This window comes from Anser cygnoides, chromosome 1 (genome assembly GCF_040182565.1).
Source record: "Anser cygnoides isolate HZ-2024a breed goose chromosome 1, Taihu_goose_T2T_genome, whole genome shotgun sequence".
NCBI lineage: Eukaryota > Metazoa > Chordata > Aves > Anseriformes > Anatidae > Anser > Anser cygnoides.
In genome coordinates, this window is record NC_089873.1 from 36,944,460 (window position 1) to 36,962,392 (window position 17,933).

The window sequence follows — 17,933 nt, forward strand, 5'->3', positions numbered from 1 at the left end:
TTTTAAATTGTCACTTCTTTTCAGTGTCTGTGAAGTTTGTGAGATATCTAGGAAAAAATATTTAATAGTCAAGCCTCAAAAGGAAAGAGATAAAGTGTTATAATTAATGAAAAACAATGGACGTTATCACTGAACATTCTGTTATTCAGCAAAGGAAAAAAGTAGTGCTGGAGTATTCTTCAAGGCATAATAGACAGACTTGTATTCTCGAGATAAGTAAAAGTGTGAAAAGATCCAAGTAGACCCAAGTTGGTTTATGTCTTCCTGGTGTTCTCTAGGGGTCTGCAAGTACTGCTCACACCCGTCCTCGCAAATATTCTGGAAGCAGACCAGGAAAAATGCTGGGGATTTGACCAGTTCTTTGCAGAGACAAGTGACATACTGCACCGAATAATAATCCACATCTTTTCGCTCCAGCAGATGACCTTGCACAAAGTTTATATTCACAGCTACAATACGTAAGTGTTGCTCACTTTATTTTCATTTGTTTTCATTTCTTTGCTCTTGCTCTGGCAAACAGTACCGAGACCTGAGACCACCAGTGTTACGTACTTGGTAGCCTTTCCTTGTCAGTTTATCTGGAAGTGTAAGCTTGTAATTTCTCTCTGAATTCACAGTGCACTGAAGTATGTTGGTGAATATATCTAATAAAAATAAAATCGTTGAAGGTCAGATCAGCTGATCTTAGGTTTGGGCTTAATCAGTGACAGAGCAGAGACTTAATCCTTAACATGTTTGTTACAGTGCTTTTGAGTTTGTAATGGTTACCAACTCAGCCCAGGTGTGTTTATGCTACGTTTTTTAGTACCTGCTATTTACAAAATAGTTTTTCAGAGAATGCGTTCAACTCCCACTGTACTTACCTTGTCATCAAGAATATAAAACATGCACGTCATCTGTGTCTGACATAAAACTCTCACAGGGCTTCTGACGTTGTAATTGGTGCAATTTAGGATCCTGAGTTATACGGTGTTCACTTCATGGTCATCAAGCACTGAAGTTAAAAGCAGTAAAATCTGATTTATAGTTTGATAGAAAAAAAAATGCATTTTCTCTTCCTTACTATAGATAACGCAAAGCATAGATTATCCTCTAATATGAGAACAAATACAGTTATTTCATCGAATGTGCAAATACAGTTCTGGCAGATTATCCTCTAATATGAGAACAAATACAGTTATTTCATCAAATGTCCAAATACAGTTCTGGCCTTTTCCTGTTTTTCTTTTTTGTTCTGTCGCTTGTATTGCTGGAGTATCAGTTTTGCAGAGAAGTCTTGCTTGTAGTTCTAATTGCTATTTGTACTTTACTTTTTCCTTTATTTTATTATTTACCTTTATGATTACTTCAGTGCTGGCTGTCCTATTCAGAGGTAGCAGTGTGCTGGTGCTGCACAGGAGGCAAACTGGTCCCTCCTGTTAGCTTGTTTAAGCATTTTGTAGTTGTTGTTTGAAGTTGTGAATTCTTACTTCTCATATTCAGTGATTGCTTGAAATAAAATACCAAAGTATCCTTGGTTGTTCTGCTCACCGCTGTTTTAGGAGATGAATCTGGCCATCTGTTCGCTTCAAGGCTGGATTTAGGGTGTGTGCTTTTTGACGTGTAGAACACCAGACTTTTCTCTTGGAGAGACCATATACCTCTTTTTAAGAAATGGGTATGCTTGAGAAAAGTGAAGTATGCTTCCTTCCTCTCATCTGATGTTGTCTGTTTCTACTGACCTTCAGACTGCAGGACAAAGCAAGTTTGTTTACACAGACACTCACAAAAAGTGCTTTGGTGGAAAATCAGAGGTAGAGAGGGAAGTTTGGTATTTTCCAAGGAACAGCATTTCTTTTTGTAACAGAGCAAGCTGGAGCCTTAGGCAGCGCTGCTTTTTGGTGTTATAAGACAGATGCTTTATGTATAAAAAGCGTTCTTAATTCAAAAGAAGTAAAAAGGGATTTTATTATAAGTAATACAAAATCTGAGTTGTTGAACCGTTGTATTGTAGTGACTAACTAGTACTGTATGTATTGTTTGTATTGTAGAGCTGCTATATTTCATGAGCTGGTCTACAAACAGACAAAAATACCATCTCAGAATCAAGAACTGATATATGAAGGTCGGCGTTTAATACTGGAGCCTGGCAGATTGGCACAACACTTCCCCAGAACTACAGAGGAGAATCCTATCTTTGTAGTGAGCAGGGAGCCCGTGAACATTGTCGGATTAATCTACGAAGAAGGTATGTGACAGTCATTTCTCCTTTCTTATAGCTATCCTTGGTAAATAGTGTTGCTTATTTACTTAACATCTTATGTCTGGATGAAGTAAAGTGTTTCAAAAGCTTCTCTGTGAATATCTGAATTTTTAAGCAAGCGGTCCAATTTAAAATATGCTGAGTATCCAGCATATTTTTACAGTAACAGTAGCTACAGTGTACCTAGTGCTGTGAACCCAAGCGTTTGTAGCTGTGGTGGTGCATATGGGGTTCTGAAACTTTTTTGAAGCACACACTTTTAAAATGTTGAGGGGAACGTTATAGAATGTTATTCAAAGCTGGTTCGTTTGTTATTTCTCACTAAGTGGAAATTCAGGCTTTGCTCTGTTTGTTTTATTCCTCATGAATGTGGTTGGTTTTTCTGTTAGCAGAAGAGGTCTTAACACCTTGCCTTTGCTTAGAAGATAAGGTAATGTCATAGCAGAAGAAAACAAAACTCAGTTTTTGCATTTATCACTGAGAGGCTTACAGAAGGCCCTGTGCCACAGCCCTTTTTTTTTTTTATGAGACGAGGTAGAGGACAAATCTCCAGTTGAGAGATCAGCCTTGGCTTTTGTCAGTGTGTCTCACAGTGAGTGCTAGAGCCAGCTGGTGCTCACGCAGAGGTGCCGAAGAGTGTGGGTAGGTGTGCTGTCTGTAGACGGATCACCAGCACCTTTATGTTGTCAGAGCTCTCCGAAGGAGTCCGTAAGTGTGAGAACAAAGGAGATTCAGCTGATGGAGGCTATCCTAGATTTCAAAAGGTGTTCAGTGAAGTCCCACCCGTAAGAATCCTGATGAATCTAAGCAGCAATGAGATGAGAGGGACGGGTCTCCCACAGGGACAAACGTAGGGCTGAAGAACAGAAATAAATGGCTGGCTTTTGCAATGGAGGGAGATTGTTAGTGGTGATCTGTGTTAAATCTGCACTGTGCAGCATGTTCACAAGTAATCTGGAAAAATAAGTATATTTTGCTGAAAATACCACGTTAAGGTGTTTAAGGTAAAGGCTGGTTATGACGGTATGTGTGAGAACCACACAATATGGACAGGCTAGGCAGATTAGATGAAAATCCATGGAGATGCACATGAAAACAGTGTCCAGTGTGGGGAGGGGAAACAGCCTGAACTTACGGAAGGACTCTGCTTTCCTGCTATTCTACTTTGCCATTCGGGAAGAAGATCTTGGAGTTTTAATGGATGATTCTGGGCAAACATCTGCTCGGTGCTTTGCAGCAGTCAAAACAGCCAGTGGAAAATTAGGAATGATCAATGAGGCTAAAAAATAATGTTAGTCCCCCTGCATTCACTTACTGTATGCCTTTACTTTGACCTTTGAGTTTCTGGATAGTTCCAGGCCCTTTTCCCTCCTCTTTCCAAGATGGTATAGAAGCACTAAAACATCTTCTGAGAAGAGCAACAGGGATGGCTTAAGAATTGGTAGAATGGATGAATTTTCAGCTGAGAAGGAAGCGGTGAGGGAGCAGAAGAAGAGGGATGTGCTGTATGCATAGGCTTTTGAGCAGTATTTAGAAGCTGCATAAGGATTGCTTTACTTTTTCTTCTAATAGAAGAACCACAAAATACCAAATCCAGTTGTCATGTTTACTGCTTTGAACCTGCGTGAGAGATACTTCCATCACAGAAAACATACTTAGGCTGCAGGTTTTTGCTACAAGATTTGAATGCTAAAGCTTTTAATGGGTTCAGGAAGGCTTCCATTAAATTAATGGAAGAGAAAACAATGTAACAAGGGCTTCATTAAACACAAATTTCATCAGATCTCAGGAAGTCCTTGAAAGGCAAATTGTTTGAAGCTGAGAGGATCTGAGAGGAAATTAGATTTTGTCCTGTTCTTTTTTTCTGTAAACTTTTGCTGTTGTCAGCTGTGGGAGACAACATACTGAGCTGGGTGATATCACAGAATGGCTTGGGTTGGAAGGGACCTTAAAGGTCATCTAACTCCAACCCCCTGCCATGGGCAGGGACACCTCCCACCAGACCAGGTTGCCCAAAGCCCCATCCAGCCTGGCCTTGAGCACCTCCAGGGATGGGGCACCCACAGCTTCTCTGGGCAGCCTGTGCCAGGGCCTCACCACCCTCACAGAAAAGAATTTCCTCCTAACATCTTATCTAAATCTCCCCTCTTTTAGTTTAAAACCGTTTCCTCTTGTCCTATCATGTGACTGAGCATGAAGTTGTTGTCCATCTTTTTTAGAAGCCCCCTTTAAGTATCGAAAAGCTTCAATGAGGCATCCCCGGAACCTTCTCCAATAATGCCTTTTATTTAGAGGTGTTCCATATAACAAAACAAAATGAGACACTTCTTACATTCCTAGCTTCTGACTCAGTTGTGTTTTTGAGTTTTAGTAATAAATATTTCTTCAACATGTACTAGTGCATCTCTTATTTTATTAAGACTTTTGAAGTCTCTCATGAAACACAGGAAAATACAGATGTTTGTTTTATGTTTCAGTTTTACTTCCTAAAGTACATCAACGTTATGACTTGGATGGGGATGCCAGTATGGCTAAAGTGAGTAATTGTGATTTTGATTTATATAGCTGTCTCAGATAATGATACTGAGATGAAAGCTACTTAATTCTCAGATGAATCATGTTAATAAAGCTATTTTAATATGCTGGTAGGAATTCTGACCAACAGAAGCGTATTTGTTAACAAGGGCTCCAGAATCATATTTTATTAAAGCCAGAATTCGTGTACAAAACATGTTTGTATTTAAACAAAAAATTAGCCTTCTAAAGTCCAAGTGCTTTGCTACTGCAAAAAGGCACTCCTGAAGGCTCCAGAGCTAGAAGGTTCATAACATCTGCAAGAGTAGAATTTCGGTTGCCTTTCTTGGAAGTTTACAAGATCTCTGTGGGAGACAAGTAGTGGATGTTTCATTTTTCTTGTTGTTATTCTAAAATTACTAATGGGTGCATTGACATGCTTTGACTTTCTGACAACTGTTTATGCTATTCCTATAAAACGTTGTCTGCTGAGGAGCTTTGTGTTCGGGCAAGGTAGTCCTAAAAGCATACGTCTCTTTGGAAACCAAATGTCTTTCAGATTAATAAACAGAAAGTAAGCAGTTGATATTATTAAAAATATTTTAAACTATCATTTGTGAAACTTTGTTCAGAATTCCAAGTGATACAGCAAACTTGTAAGTGGAAATTAGGTGAAAGAAGAGTCCCTTGCCTTAGAATTGTCAAATTTTATAATTTTTACTAGTTTCTTTTAATGTATGTGTTTAATTCCTAAACTACTGAGGAAACGTACTTGTGACTTCCCAGACGTTAAAGTAAATGCTGGGAGTAAGTGGTGTGATTTTTTGCTTAAAAAAGACTTATTTTCATCCCTAACAGATACTTCAGCATAACTGGAAAAACTCACTACCATGTTTAGCTGTGCCTCCATAACTAGTGTTTGGTTATTTCCTGACTAAAGTTTGGGCAAAGTTACGCATTTTATACTACCATCTTCATGTTGCTCTTTGATCTATTAATCTATGTTACTTTGTTGTCATTGACCTGAAACAATTGTTAAAAGAATGACAGTTTAGTACTAATGTGTTGTTTTGTTTTTTTACCCAGGCAGTAACAGGTATCGTATGTTATGCCTGTAGAGTTGCCAGTTCTTTGCTGCTTTACCAGGAGCTGATGCGAAAAGGCATACGGTGGCTAATGTAAGTACTTGATTGAATTGCAGTGAATGCGATTTTTTTTTTTAATTATTTTTATTGAGATATACCTTGGCTATCAATACGTAATTTTGTAATCCTGGGAGGGAGGTTTCTTTTACTGCCTGAATATGAATAGACTTTCTGATTTTAACATCTTTTCACCATTAAGGAAACAAAGATTCTTTTTTCTGTCAATAAGTTTTAGGTATTTGCAGTTTCACTTTCTCCTGTGGATAGTCAAAGTATAATCTCCGGTAACATGCAGGTACAATTGAGCAGCTTGCACAGGATAGTTTTATATGAGGATTATACTAACACATCTCTAAAGGAAAGCAATTTTACTAGCAGTTACTACTGTAGATGTATTATTGTATTACTGATTGCTGGTAAGATGGCAGTTGAATGCTAGACTAACGCTTCGCTATTTTTTAGTGAAATAATTAAGGATGATTACAATGAAATGGTTCATAAAAAGACTGAGGTCGTCATCAGGCTGGATTTCTGCAGCAGAAACATTGAAAAAGCTGAGAAAATGTGAGTAGAAGCACTACACCTAATGCGTTTATTTTCTTTATAGTCTTTAATGGCAGTGGTATTTTAGGCTATGTTTATTTACAGAGTTTTTGCCCTTAAAAATTGAATTTGAATTAGCATGGCTTTACTGACAGCAGTGATTTCACTTAAGCAGATTTAGTCATATGCTCACATACGGTGGTTAATACACACATGTAGAGCCAATGGGCTTTTAGAGTAACTCCAGCAGCCACGTATGTATACCACCAGCTTGTATGTAGTAATTGTGGATACCAAAGGACTTGTCAGAGTTGACGTGCACAAGCCAAATATGTAAAAACTGACCTATCTGGGCTTTAAGGTACTTGCTTTAAAACAAACAAAAAAAAAAAACAGCAACTAGCAAAGGTGATGACCGACAAAACCACAGTGTACCTGGGTAGCCTAACTGCAGATCATCAGGGCTGTACTCCAAACATTCCTTCAAGCCAGTTTACAGTAGGTAACAGGACCGTTTGGCCCAGATATCTTCCTGTGTTCTGCCAGGTCCTGCAGATGAGTGACACTTACACTGCTCAGAAGAAGTCACTGTAGGTTCTGTGACTAGTACGTCCTGTTGTATCTCAGAGCAGCTGTTTGAACAAAAATTATAGTAGTTCTCATGTGAATAGAAGTTTGCTATGTGTTTGCATGTAGTCTTTCAGCCTCCTAGGAAGTGGCAGGATTTTCAGTTTACTAACTTCAGAGGACTTTCACGGAGTTTGCAGAGGACACGTCCTCTTGTTTGTCCTCCTTTTTCAAGGCTCTGCTGTAAAGCATGACAATGCAGAGCTTTTATTTGGCAAGGTAACCAGGGTATTCGCCTGTGGCAAAGTATGTATTGTTTGAAAGTAGCTGGGCTGGTTTTTCATGGTATTTTTAAAAATAAAATATGTCTGGACTCAGCAGGAAAAATACCCTCCTGGATGATTTATTTGACACTTGAACTATAGTCTTACAGAAAGTGTCAGTATGAACAGACTACTAGCCCAGCCTTTAAGTTTTTGGTAACTCAGCCTTTCCAGTGAATTTCTACAGAAAAAACATCTTGGTGCAGTGGTTTGTTGTGTCATTGATTACGTGAAGAATCATTAGTTTGGTAACCTATTAAAAATGAATTGATGAGAGGAAACAACTTTCTACTACCTGTCGAATACAAGTAATGAGAGTAGAATTAAAAAAAAAGTTAGAAATGGAACTTTCAGACTTCTTTTTAACAGTTCAAATGTAGGAAAACGTTCAAGGAAGAATTTTTTTTCTTAATTTTCATTACTAATGGCCACTTAGAGCTGTCTGTCTTTCATGTCTGCTTGGCAGATAATGTATTTCATATAGAAGAAGTGGTAGTTATCGTTAATCTTTAGATTCAAGGAATATTTTGAGTGCATTCATTACTCTTATTTTTTTTATAATGTGCTTTTATAAATGTGCTTTGCGTTCAGATATGAGAATTTGATGCAGATCAACTTGGAATCATCAGAAGTGGATGAAATTTCAGAGATACACACAAAACTGTTGCGTGTAAGTATTTTACAAACCCATGTCATTCTCAAAATGGTGTTTCTAGAGAAAGAATGAAAAATTAAAATAAACAACAAAGGAACAGTAATAAAGGGTTTTCTATGAGTAACAACTCTGATTTTTCAAAGTCATTTCTAGACAGTCAAAGGCAGTTCAAATGCCTGTATCTAGATGTGGTTATCTTTCTGCAAAGACACCAAATCCTGTTATTAGTCCAGTGCAGTGAAAACAGTTGGTCATCCCTGAAAATACAATTCCATTTACTACAATAATCAAGTGAAAAATTATAACCACAAAATGTATTTTACTTTGAGAATCTTTTTTCCTTTCCTTAAAGAACTTTAAACTCCTTAGTTGGCTTTCTAAAGTGATACATACACAAGCACGCTTCAGAGTGATCTGCTTTGAAATTTGTATCGAGTTTCCAGACAAGTAAAAGATGGAAAATAACTTTTCAGACTGGTATCCTGGGAAGATGTGTAAACTAGAAAGGAAAAGGTGATTACTGCATTTTTATTTTGGAGGTTGTATGACTTGCAGAGAAAGAAATGTATGAATTTAGTGGATAGTTAGTCATTATGTGAACTCATAACAAACTAAAACAATGAGAGTAGAAGTAAATTGGAAATATATGAAAGGTAAAATCTTGTTGTTGAAGACTCTGAAAGAGAGAATTAATACTAACAAATAGAAACACCAGCTTCAGAGAAATTCTTTCTTGAATAATAATGTATTTTATCTGCTTTTAGCTAAGCTTCAGCAGATGATTGGGCATATTTCTTTAATGAAGGTTAGTTAAACAAATGGGTCTGTAGTATTAATGTGCTCAGTCTGTTTTCAGCCTGAATTAATTTTTCACTTTACCCAGTGGTAAGATTGAACTTTCTTGCTCTTATGTAGCTGTCCGGCTCTCAGGGCACAATAGAAACCAGTCTTCAAGATATCAAAAACAAGCTTTCTCCTGGTGGTTTACTGGCTGATACCTGGGCAAATCAAGAAGGCATGCATCCAAGAGACAGAAAGTGGGTAATTGTATTACCTCTTTTAATATGGATTAGTTGTAGTTCATAAAAGCTCATTAATAGCTGCCTAAGTTTGTGTGTAAAATTCCTAATTTTATTCCTTTTGTCGCTCTAGTCCAGAAAGGCTGCAGGCACTGCTATGTTCCATCACAGATATTTATTATCAGTTCAAAAAAGACAAAGCGGAACGAAGTAAGTAACTTATTTGATTCACTTTTAACATAAACTCTAGTGTAAAGGACAGGTCAGTTCTTGTTCTGTTAGGATATTTGTGATAGCAATGAGCAGTTGGTCAGCAGCAGTGAATATGTCTGTAGGCCTTTCCTAGTTAGCTACTGTCTTAAAGCCCATGTGAATGAAACTCACAAATCTGAATTGCAATACTGGCGGAAAAAAAAAAGTAAATTGCTGCTTTTACCTGCCAACATAGAAGAACACACAGAAAATGGGTAAACTAAGTGGAGTTTTACATAAATACAACTAACAGAATTAAATTGCTAATGTCTGTCATCTGCTCTGATCCTAGGGCTTCCTTATAATGAAGAACAAATTCACAAGTTTGACAAGTAAGTTTTGAAGTTACATTTGGGAAATACCGTGCTTGCTTTCAGGTCCTACAGGCATGCTTGGCAATAACCTCTTCTCTTGATTATTGCTGTAAATTATAACTGCTTTAGGAGTATTTTTTTTAATGTCCTTTAAATATCTTAAATACATAGGGTGCCAGCATGTTATAACGAGGTGTTTTCTGTCAGTGGAATTCTGTCACACCGTCACAGATACACCTTTTAAAGGTAGATGTGAAATACCTGTTCCTAATCTGGGCATAATTATCTTACAGGAAATATCTTTTTGTCCTGTTTGTTTTAGAGAGGAATAGAACCCTGAGTAACAGTAAAGTGATTTTGTAGCTAAAGTGGATATAATTTTTTACAGATAAATAAGGCATGGACTAGCTGGATGAAATTATAGAAATTACAGAATTACTTAATATTCAGGAAATATAGTGTGTAAAATAAACTTTAATGCTGTTCTCCATACAGTTGAAAATTGCCACTTACAAGTTAAGTGTCTGTATGTAATCTGGTTGTCTAGACACCCATGAGGCTCCTCTGACTCTGAAGACTTAGACTTAACTCTTGAGCAACTCTAAACAGCTACTCTGCTCATCCTGCAGCACTTGTCTCAGGATCCACGCAGTTACTCCTACACAGGTGCCTAATGCTATCTGAGTCGCCCTTAGGTACCTCAGATGTGGTCTGAGACTGGGAGGTAGGACGTGACTAATGGGAGACCTGCACCTTTCGGGATGCACAGCTGGAAGCAGCACAGGATATCCTTGTGCATCTCAAATGATGCTAGATGCTTGTGTTTAAGTAACTAAGTTACTTTCCTAGAGGCTGGTCAGTTGAGTGGTTTCGTAGTCATTGCTTACTGGTGTATGAATGTAGACACTGCTTCTGGAACTTTCTAAGAATTCTTGATGTTGCTACCACTACTGTGGTTCACTAACAATTACAGATGGAGAGCCAATGTGAAGGTGGCACTGACAGGTATTCTCTTGGTCACGATTTTACCATAATGAGAGCTAAATGGTGTAACTGCCAACTGGGGAGGGGAGATTGCTTTAATGTAAAATTTTTGAACTCAATGATCCTTGTGGGTCCCTTCCAACTCGGGATATTCATTGATTCTAACGGCCAAGAAGGAACAAGATACCTAACTAGTTATGAGATAGATCTTGATACACTGAAAGTGGCTTGGACACATCATTGTCCTGCAACAGCCAGAACTTAACATAGGAGATAATGTGAGCAATAATTTCAAGTCCTGTGTTCTAAAGAATGTCATCAGAAAACAGGTAAACATTGAGACTGAATCCACAGCATATTTTAAAGCAGCTCTCCCTTTAGCAGACAATTTTTTTTTTCTACTACTAATCAAACAGTGTCCTTGCATTAATATGTGAATAACTTTACATAAATAGGCTTCATTTTAATGGCCTTGAATACTATATATTTTCTACCGCAAGTGTTTCCTCAAGATTGTATGGGTGTATTTGAGATCCTAACTACATCCTTTTTAATTTGATGCCTCCCAGAGAGAAATGGCAGTGGTTTGCCTTAAGTACCTGCTCTTCTGCAGTGCAATAGCTTGAGTTCCACTGATCTGAGAAATGAAACTGAAAAACTTTGTGCCTTTAGCAACAGTGATTGGCCTTTGTAATAGCTAGTACTAAACAGATAAAGGAGCAGCACTAAATTCATATTTTTTTTGTGGCTGAATGACAGGTATGCATGCCTGATTATAAACCAACTACATTCCAGCCAACATTTGATTAACCAAAGGCTATCATGCAAGAGTTAATGATATACCAGAAGCAGTTGTTAGACTGCAGCCCTCAGTATCCTAGATTCCTTTAGTTTTGCTTCCTGGTGCGATGCATAGTATGGTATGGCAGCTCTACTGGGACTGCTGTCTGCAATGCTAACAAGAATTTCTTGTCATAAATTTAAGCTGACACAAAAATCCAATTTTTGTGTTGCATGGATATTATTCAGCACAAAGGATTATTTATATATGCTGGAGGTTCCAAATACCTACCAAAGACAAATTAGAAATAATAAGGAGTTTTGCCCTTTCAATTTAGAATCCTTTTCCCTTAAATATAGTTGCTTGGATAAATGCTCACTGGGAAAATACATCTGACCAATTATTCATACACCAATAATTGCAACTTCATTCATTCAGTTACTTTTTTTTTTTCTCCCTGCTAGGGAATATTTTTGAAGCATAACCTGTCAGTTCATGCGGTGTGTTGAATTCTCATACATTACAACTGCACAAATGAAATTGGTTGAAGAGATTTTAAGTCTTTTTAAGCCTTTTCTCCAAGTTTCAGGAAGTGAATTGGAGGAAGGGTTTCTGAAAAGAGTACAACACTGTTTTGGTTGTTTCTGTGTTGCAGGCAGAAGCTGTATTTGCATGCTACAAAAGCCATAGCTCTATTCAAAGAAGAATGTGTCAGCAAGTATGATATATTTCTGGACAAGGCTGAGGACTGGACAAGGCAAGTTTATTGATTTCTTTAATATTCAGAAGTGTTCACTGCACCACTTTTTTATGAGATTCTTAAAGGGTCTTGAAAGAAAACTTTTTTTTTTTCTTCTAGGAAAATGCTTCACATAAGGAAGCAGTTACTGGCTCTCACCAACCAGTGCTTTGACATTGAAGAAGAGGTATCCAAATACCAAGATTATATAAACGAGGTAGAATTCTTCTAAATTATTTAAAGTGTTGACAAAAATAAAAGACTATTCTATATTGTTTCATATTAATACTGTTGTTTATAGTGAGTCATACTTAGGTTAATGCAGTCATATTAAAATATAGGGCTGTTTGGATGTAGTATTTGGTCTATAGTAGTTTCACTGATGATATAGGAGTTGCATAGAGGACAGCCTGGTTTACAAATCCTGACTTGATTTTTATTTTATTTTATTTTTGATATCACTAGCAGTCCAAAAAAACATCTGTGCAAACAGATGTGAGTTTGCTGGGAGGTGTTCTGTGTAACTACTGTCACAATAGTATCTAAGTGCCTAGAGGATTATGTTAATACTCTTATGAAGCATAAGACACTACTCCCATATTCAAGATTAGGGGGTACATGCTCAAGGATACATGCTAATATAATGCTGCTGGTGGCATGCAAGAAAACATTTTGTTAAAATTTGGACAGTGACTCTTGCAGGATGTCAACAGAATTATCTCAAAATTGAGAGAATGAGAATAGCTGTAACTCTTTTGGGTGTAATCTAGTTAATGAGACATATAAGGATCATAGTCAATGCACTGTCCCCAAATCAAAAAGTAATCTAAAAGTGCATTTTCATTCAATAAAATTGTTATTCTTTATAAAGGAAGTAAATACGAAAGAAAAACACCCAAGAGATTAAAAAAACAACAACAACAAACCAACAGCGAAGAGCAGTGTTTTACTTGTTTGTTTGTATTTTAGTAGCATGTCAGAAGTCAGTTATTCACTAGAATCCTGTTGCCTTAGGATATCTACAGACATAACAAATAGATAATTCCTCCTTTTGAGAGTTCGTTATGGAAGTATAAGGCTCTTAAGAAGATGGAACAAATCAGGGAACTACAGGTTATATCTATAAAGAAATTACTATGATGATCTCACACCTTACTGTTCTAATGATTTTATGAGTCATCATACCAACAGAGAATTTAAAGAAGGGTTTTAGGGTGGCCATCAAGACATGTATCACAGCTTGTATTTTAATTTGTGTTACCTTTTTGTCTGTTGCAGTTACAAGATGCTCTGCCTCAGAAAATGTTTGCAGCTTCCAGTGGGATGAAACACACCATGAATACAGTTTACCCAAGTTCAAACACATTAGTGGAAATGACTCTTGGGTGAGAATTTATTAATTGGGTGTATGTAATATTCCATGCCAATTATACAGATGGATTGAAAAGAATGTTTGCAGTTGACTTAGTGATTGTTGTTAAGGCTGGTAATTTTATATTTATTGCAGGAAAAAAAACACTTTATATTGCTAAAGCAGTGGTACAGATTTGTGAGTAAAGGATACCGCTAATAAATATCCAGCACTTTTAGTAAATAGCCAACCTGATATCTGTCTCCCATTTGGTAGGCAGTAACAAGTTACTAAAAGCTGTGTGGTGGTGAGTGGTTGTAGTAGATAACTGCCTCTGTAAAAATTATAACCTTTCTTTTGCTTCTTATTATTACAGTATGAAGAAACTAAAGGAGGAAATGGAAGGGGTTGTTAAAGAGCTGGCTGAGAACAACCACATTTTGGAAAGGCAAGCAATTATTTTCCCTTTGTGGGCTGATAATAGGAGCAAACTTAATTTGATTAGTTTTGTAGATTCAGAATACAAACTAAGGGACAGTTCTTTAATCTCTTTAACTATAAATATATTTTGAACTATTAATCTGAGGTGTAACAAGAAAACTTTAAAACCTTGAAGCATTACTGTAAAATTATTCTGATACAGCAGTCATGACATTTTTGTTCAGTACCACTTAGATTTAGCTAACAGAAATATCTGTTGCACAGAGATTAATTCTGAATTTCAACACAATATTTTTGCAGTAATCCAGTAGGCTGTTTTAACTCATCACTTTTAGATATTTTTAACGACAGTGAAACTATGCCAATATTGAATACATCGTATTCAATGTATTCATGTATACAATGTATACATGTATAGATATATATATATGTATACATGTATACATTGTATTCATCAAAATTGATGAATCATTGAATGATTTTGCAGTTTTCAGATTGCTTAAATAAAGCAGGGAGGAAGAGTTTTCATTATTACATATAGAATACTTCTGCTTTTTTCCATAATGATGATAAAATATAACATCCTGATGATGATAATATATGAAAATAGTAATATCCTAAAAGCTTCAAGGTAAATTGCTGATAGAGCTGAGCTGAGCTTCAAGCTGACTTGGTTTGGTTTTGTTCCTCATGCCCAGTCCCATACCAGAAAGGATGCTATTCTCCAAGTACCTTGTTGTCACCTACAGAAGTTAGATACAAATGTGTGTGTCAGCATGTAGCAAGGGAAAGGAGAAGTCCCACAAATAAATTATAATGAAAAAGATTAATTGATTCTATATTTAATTCAATCACCTAAGAATACACTGCTTTTTCATTTCAGATTTGGTGCTTTGACTACGGATGGTGGCCTGCGGAATGTGGACTGTATCTAGCTTTCAAAGGACTTGAAGAGGACTTGTAAATTTTTCAAAGGGAAAAAATACAATTGGGACATGTAAAAACAGACAATAATTCTGTACCCATTTTTTTTTCCTCTGCAACTGTAGTATTAAAAAATGTAAATATGTATAATATGTAAATATAGAAGATATATATATCTTTTTTGTCAACATTAGGATAGAATTACTCCTGGCAGGGAATTTAACCCATGGAAGATCTCTGACAGAGTCCTAAAGGCAAAAGTGTTGTTGATGAAGTTGATATGTATTTGTTTTTAATATTGCCCCTTTTTCAGAGTGCAATTTACTCTTTATTGCAAGAGAATTTGCAAAATACTAAAAATTATGATTAGTCGTTAAAGGGTGTATTGGTTTTCCTTTAACCACTACTGTTATTTTGGAGTCTACTTGAATGACTCTAATATCACAAAACAGGAGGACTGTTAAATCAGGTCTCTTTAAGTAGGTGTGAATGGGGACTAAAAGCACAGACAGGACAGACTGGAAATGCCTTTCTCTTTCCTTCACATCCAGACTGTTAGTTCACTACTACGAGAAAATAAATTCACAACTTTTTTTAAGTCCTTGTCCATATTTGGTGCCATGTTGTCTGCTCTGTATGTGGAAATTTTGCACTCCAGGTTGTCAGACTGAATGTAGAAACTCCTTTTGTAAAGTAATGTTTTCAGAGTTTTCCTGAAATCTTGTTGCTCGCCACAAGAGAAGTGGGTTCTTAAAGTAAGATAGGTTTTTGAGAATTCTATTTGCAGACATAGTTTTAAAAGGTTAAAAATTTTGTAAGAATTTGGGGGCTGTCACTAGACTAGATAGCACTATGCCTCAGTGGTAACTGAATACTAGAAAAATTACTTACCAGTTCAGATCTTGAAAAAGGACCTCACCCACTGCTGACTTATGACTGAGATATTAAGTGAAAAATGTAGTAAGACTGTGTATTTATTTTCCGGGATCAGTAGTCACTACTTTCCAGTACTACATGATTGGGTTGCAGAGATGCAGAATGAAACTGTCTGCTCCAAAATATGTAAAATGAGAGGAGGAAGAGAAGAGGAAAACAAACCAAAAAGATCCCTTAGAAAACAACTTTTACTTTGTTTGGATACTACAGGTGCACTTATTTCAGGTGAAGAACATGTAAATGTTGCAGGTTTCACTCTTTCTGTGTAGAAACCTGTTTAGAGATGATCAATAGTATCCAAATAGCTCTTCTAGTTGCCTTATTTAATCTGTAAGAAGAGCTGGATCCATGCTATTTAAAATTATTCATAATCAGTGGTGAAAGATTTAGGTCTAAATTAAACAGTAGTAACCTGTGATAGCATCTAAGAATTTTGTGGTTTTTATGCCCTGCTTATCTGTCCGGGTCAGTAAGCAACACATTTCCATTTTACTTAAAAAAAAAAAAAAAAAAAAAAAAAAAAAGTATGAAATGTATAAGTGATTATTTCTTTGCTGAAAGAAGAGGAAATTCACTGCCTTGATATCTTTGAGACCTGCTTTCCAGTGTTCTTGGTTAGAATCAAATATTAGAAGGAAAATCAAATAGTCACTATCACATGGGTCTAAGAATATTCCTTTGCAAGCTTTGTTAAAGAAATCTAGCTATGCAAAACTAGTGCAGCAGTTTGTTACATGTTTTTCCTTGGTTAGCCATGGCATTCCTAACTGTTTGTTTTAATATACTGGAATCATGTTTAACTGGAAACTTTAATGCCTGATTGTGCATTCATTCATTCACATTCACAGTCTCACTGCATGTCAGTAAAACACATGCCTAGGTGTTAAATAATCAGGCTCTCAAATTGTACATAAATTATATATTTTTTTCAACATTATGCTAGTAACTGTTCTTTCAAAGGTTCTTAATTTTGAAAGAAATTGAATATTGGAATATATAATTTTTGACTTCCTTTATATTGAAAGTCTGAAAAGGAAAGTTAATTGTAGTAACAATATTGTCCATGTATTGAAGTATGTGCGGCATTCTTTTACATGGTTGAAAATGTTTTATGTTCTATTATGTTCATTTTAAACATTGCTGGTTTTAGTGTTGCTAAATACATCAGTAATTGTAATCTTGTTAAAATTACTTTTTTAAAAAGTAATTTTTATTTACTTTTTTTTAAAAAAAAAAAAAAGTAATTTTAACTAAGCACTAGCTAAAGAACCTGAAATAATCAGTTCATAATCTACTGATTATGTTCTTACGAAGTGTGTATCTTTTTCATGTTGAAGCATGGTGTATGATACCATGGAATTTTTGGCTCATACGAAGTGTCCTGATACTATCAGTTGCGCTACTGATTTGCCAAAAGAAGTAATAGGAAGTAATATATGGTTCTTCCTCCTGAAGCTGGTGAACTGTTTTGGGGGGTTTAGCTTAGTATATTAATTATCTGTTACTTGAACAAATCTGTCTTCATACGAATTGTGAAAATGCATGAGTGAATGACTTAAATACATCATCAACCACTTGCTGTAGGGTGTGTACTTACTTCTTTGTCTTTCCATAATTTCACTTTTTGTCCATTTCAGTATTACCTTTACATTTTTTATTTCCCTGTATGCTCATACGAAGTAAGTCTCAAATCTGAGGTACCAAAGTGCAGCTTAGCTTGCATTAGTTGGCTGTCCAAAAAAAGTATCCTGAACAACAGAATCACTACTATAAGCGCAATATGGAGAGCCACTAATCCCTTTTATTTTAACTACTCTGCTGTTGTGTGTTCTGATCAAAGTTAGTTCTCTGTAAGAGTGGCAAAATTCCTAGACTCTGAAACAATCCACTGATGGAGCTCGATCAGTGCTCATTTAGATTACTGTGAAAGTGGTAATCATAGAATAATGTTGCATGTAGTACTATAAGGATTCAAAAGGCTGAATGGAAGGGTTTTTTGTTTGGTTTCCTTTAAGTCTTGAATCCTAGAAGAATGGTACTGCCATGAGGTGACCAAAGCCATGAGGTGGCCGCAGGGCCTAGATCGCCCTGGCACCTCCCCACCTGTGTCAGCAGTGCTGGCGTTGTACCCCTCACCCGGCCCTGAGGAGAGCCTTGTTTTTCTCCCAAACACTGCATGTGTGGGTGCTGTGAGTCGTGTTCC

General features: G+C 36.4%; 1 protein-coding gene across 4 annotated transcripts in view; it reads left to right on the plus strand.

Annotated features, from left to right (window-relative positions):
- TBK1 (TANK binding kinase 1) overlaps positions 1-17,309 on the plus strand; it is a 31,480-nt gene extending 14,171 nt beyond the window's left edge. For all 4 annotated transcript variants that reach the window (XM_066992509.1, XM_048065390.2, XM_013198611.3 and 1 more), the window contains exons 8-21: positions 279-458; positions 2,031-2,227; positions 4,720-4,778; positions 5,843-5,934; positions 6,364-6,465; positions 7,926-8,004; positions 8,905-9,026; positions 9,142-9,218; positions 9,553-9,592; positions 11,995-12,096; positions 12,199-12,295; positions 13,357-13,463; positions 13,806-13,877; positions 14,754-17,309. In XM_066992509.1, the coding sequence (XP_066848610.1) occupies positions 279-458; positions 2,031-2,227; positions 4,720-4,778; positions 5,843-5,934; positions 6,364-6,465; positions 7,926-8,004; positions 8,905-9,026; positions 9,142-9,218; positions 9,553-9,592; positions 11,995-12,096; positions 12,199-12,295; positions 13,357-13,463; positions 13,806-13,877; positions 14,754-14,805 (1,378 nt within the window). In that variant the 3' untranslated portion in view covers positions 14,806-17,309. The remainder of the gene's footprint in view (positions 1-278; positions 459-2,030; positions 2,228-4,719; positions 4,779-5,842; positions 5,935-6,363; positions 6,466-7,925; positions 8,005-8,904; positions 9,027-9,141; positions 9,219-9,552; positions 9,593-11,994; positions 12,097-12,198; positions 12,296-13,356; positions 13,464-13,805; positions 13,878-14,753) is intronic.
- The last annotated feature ends 624 nt before the right edge of the window (positions 17,310-17,933 follow it).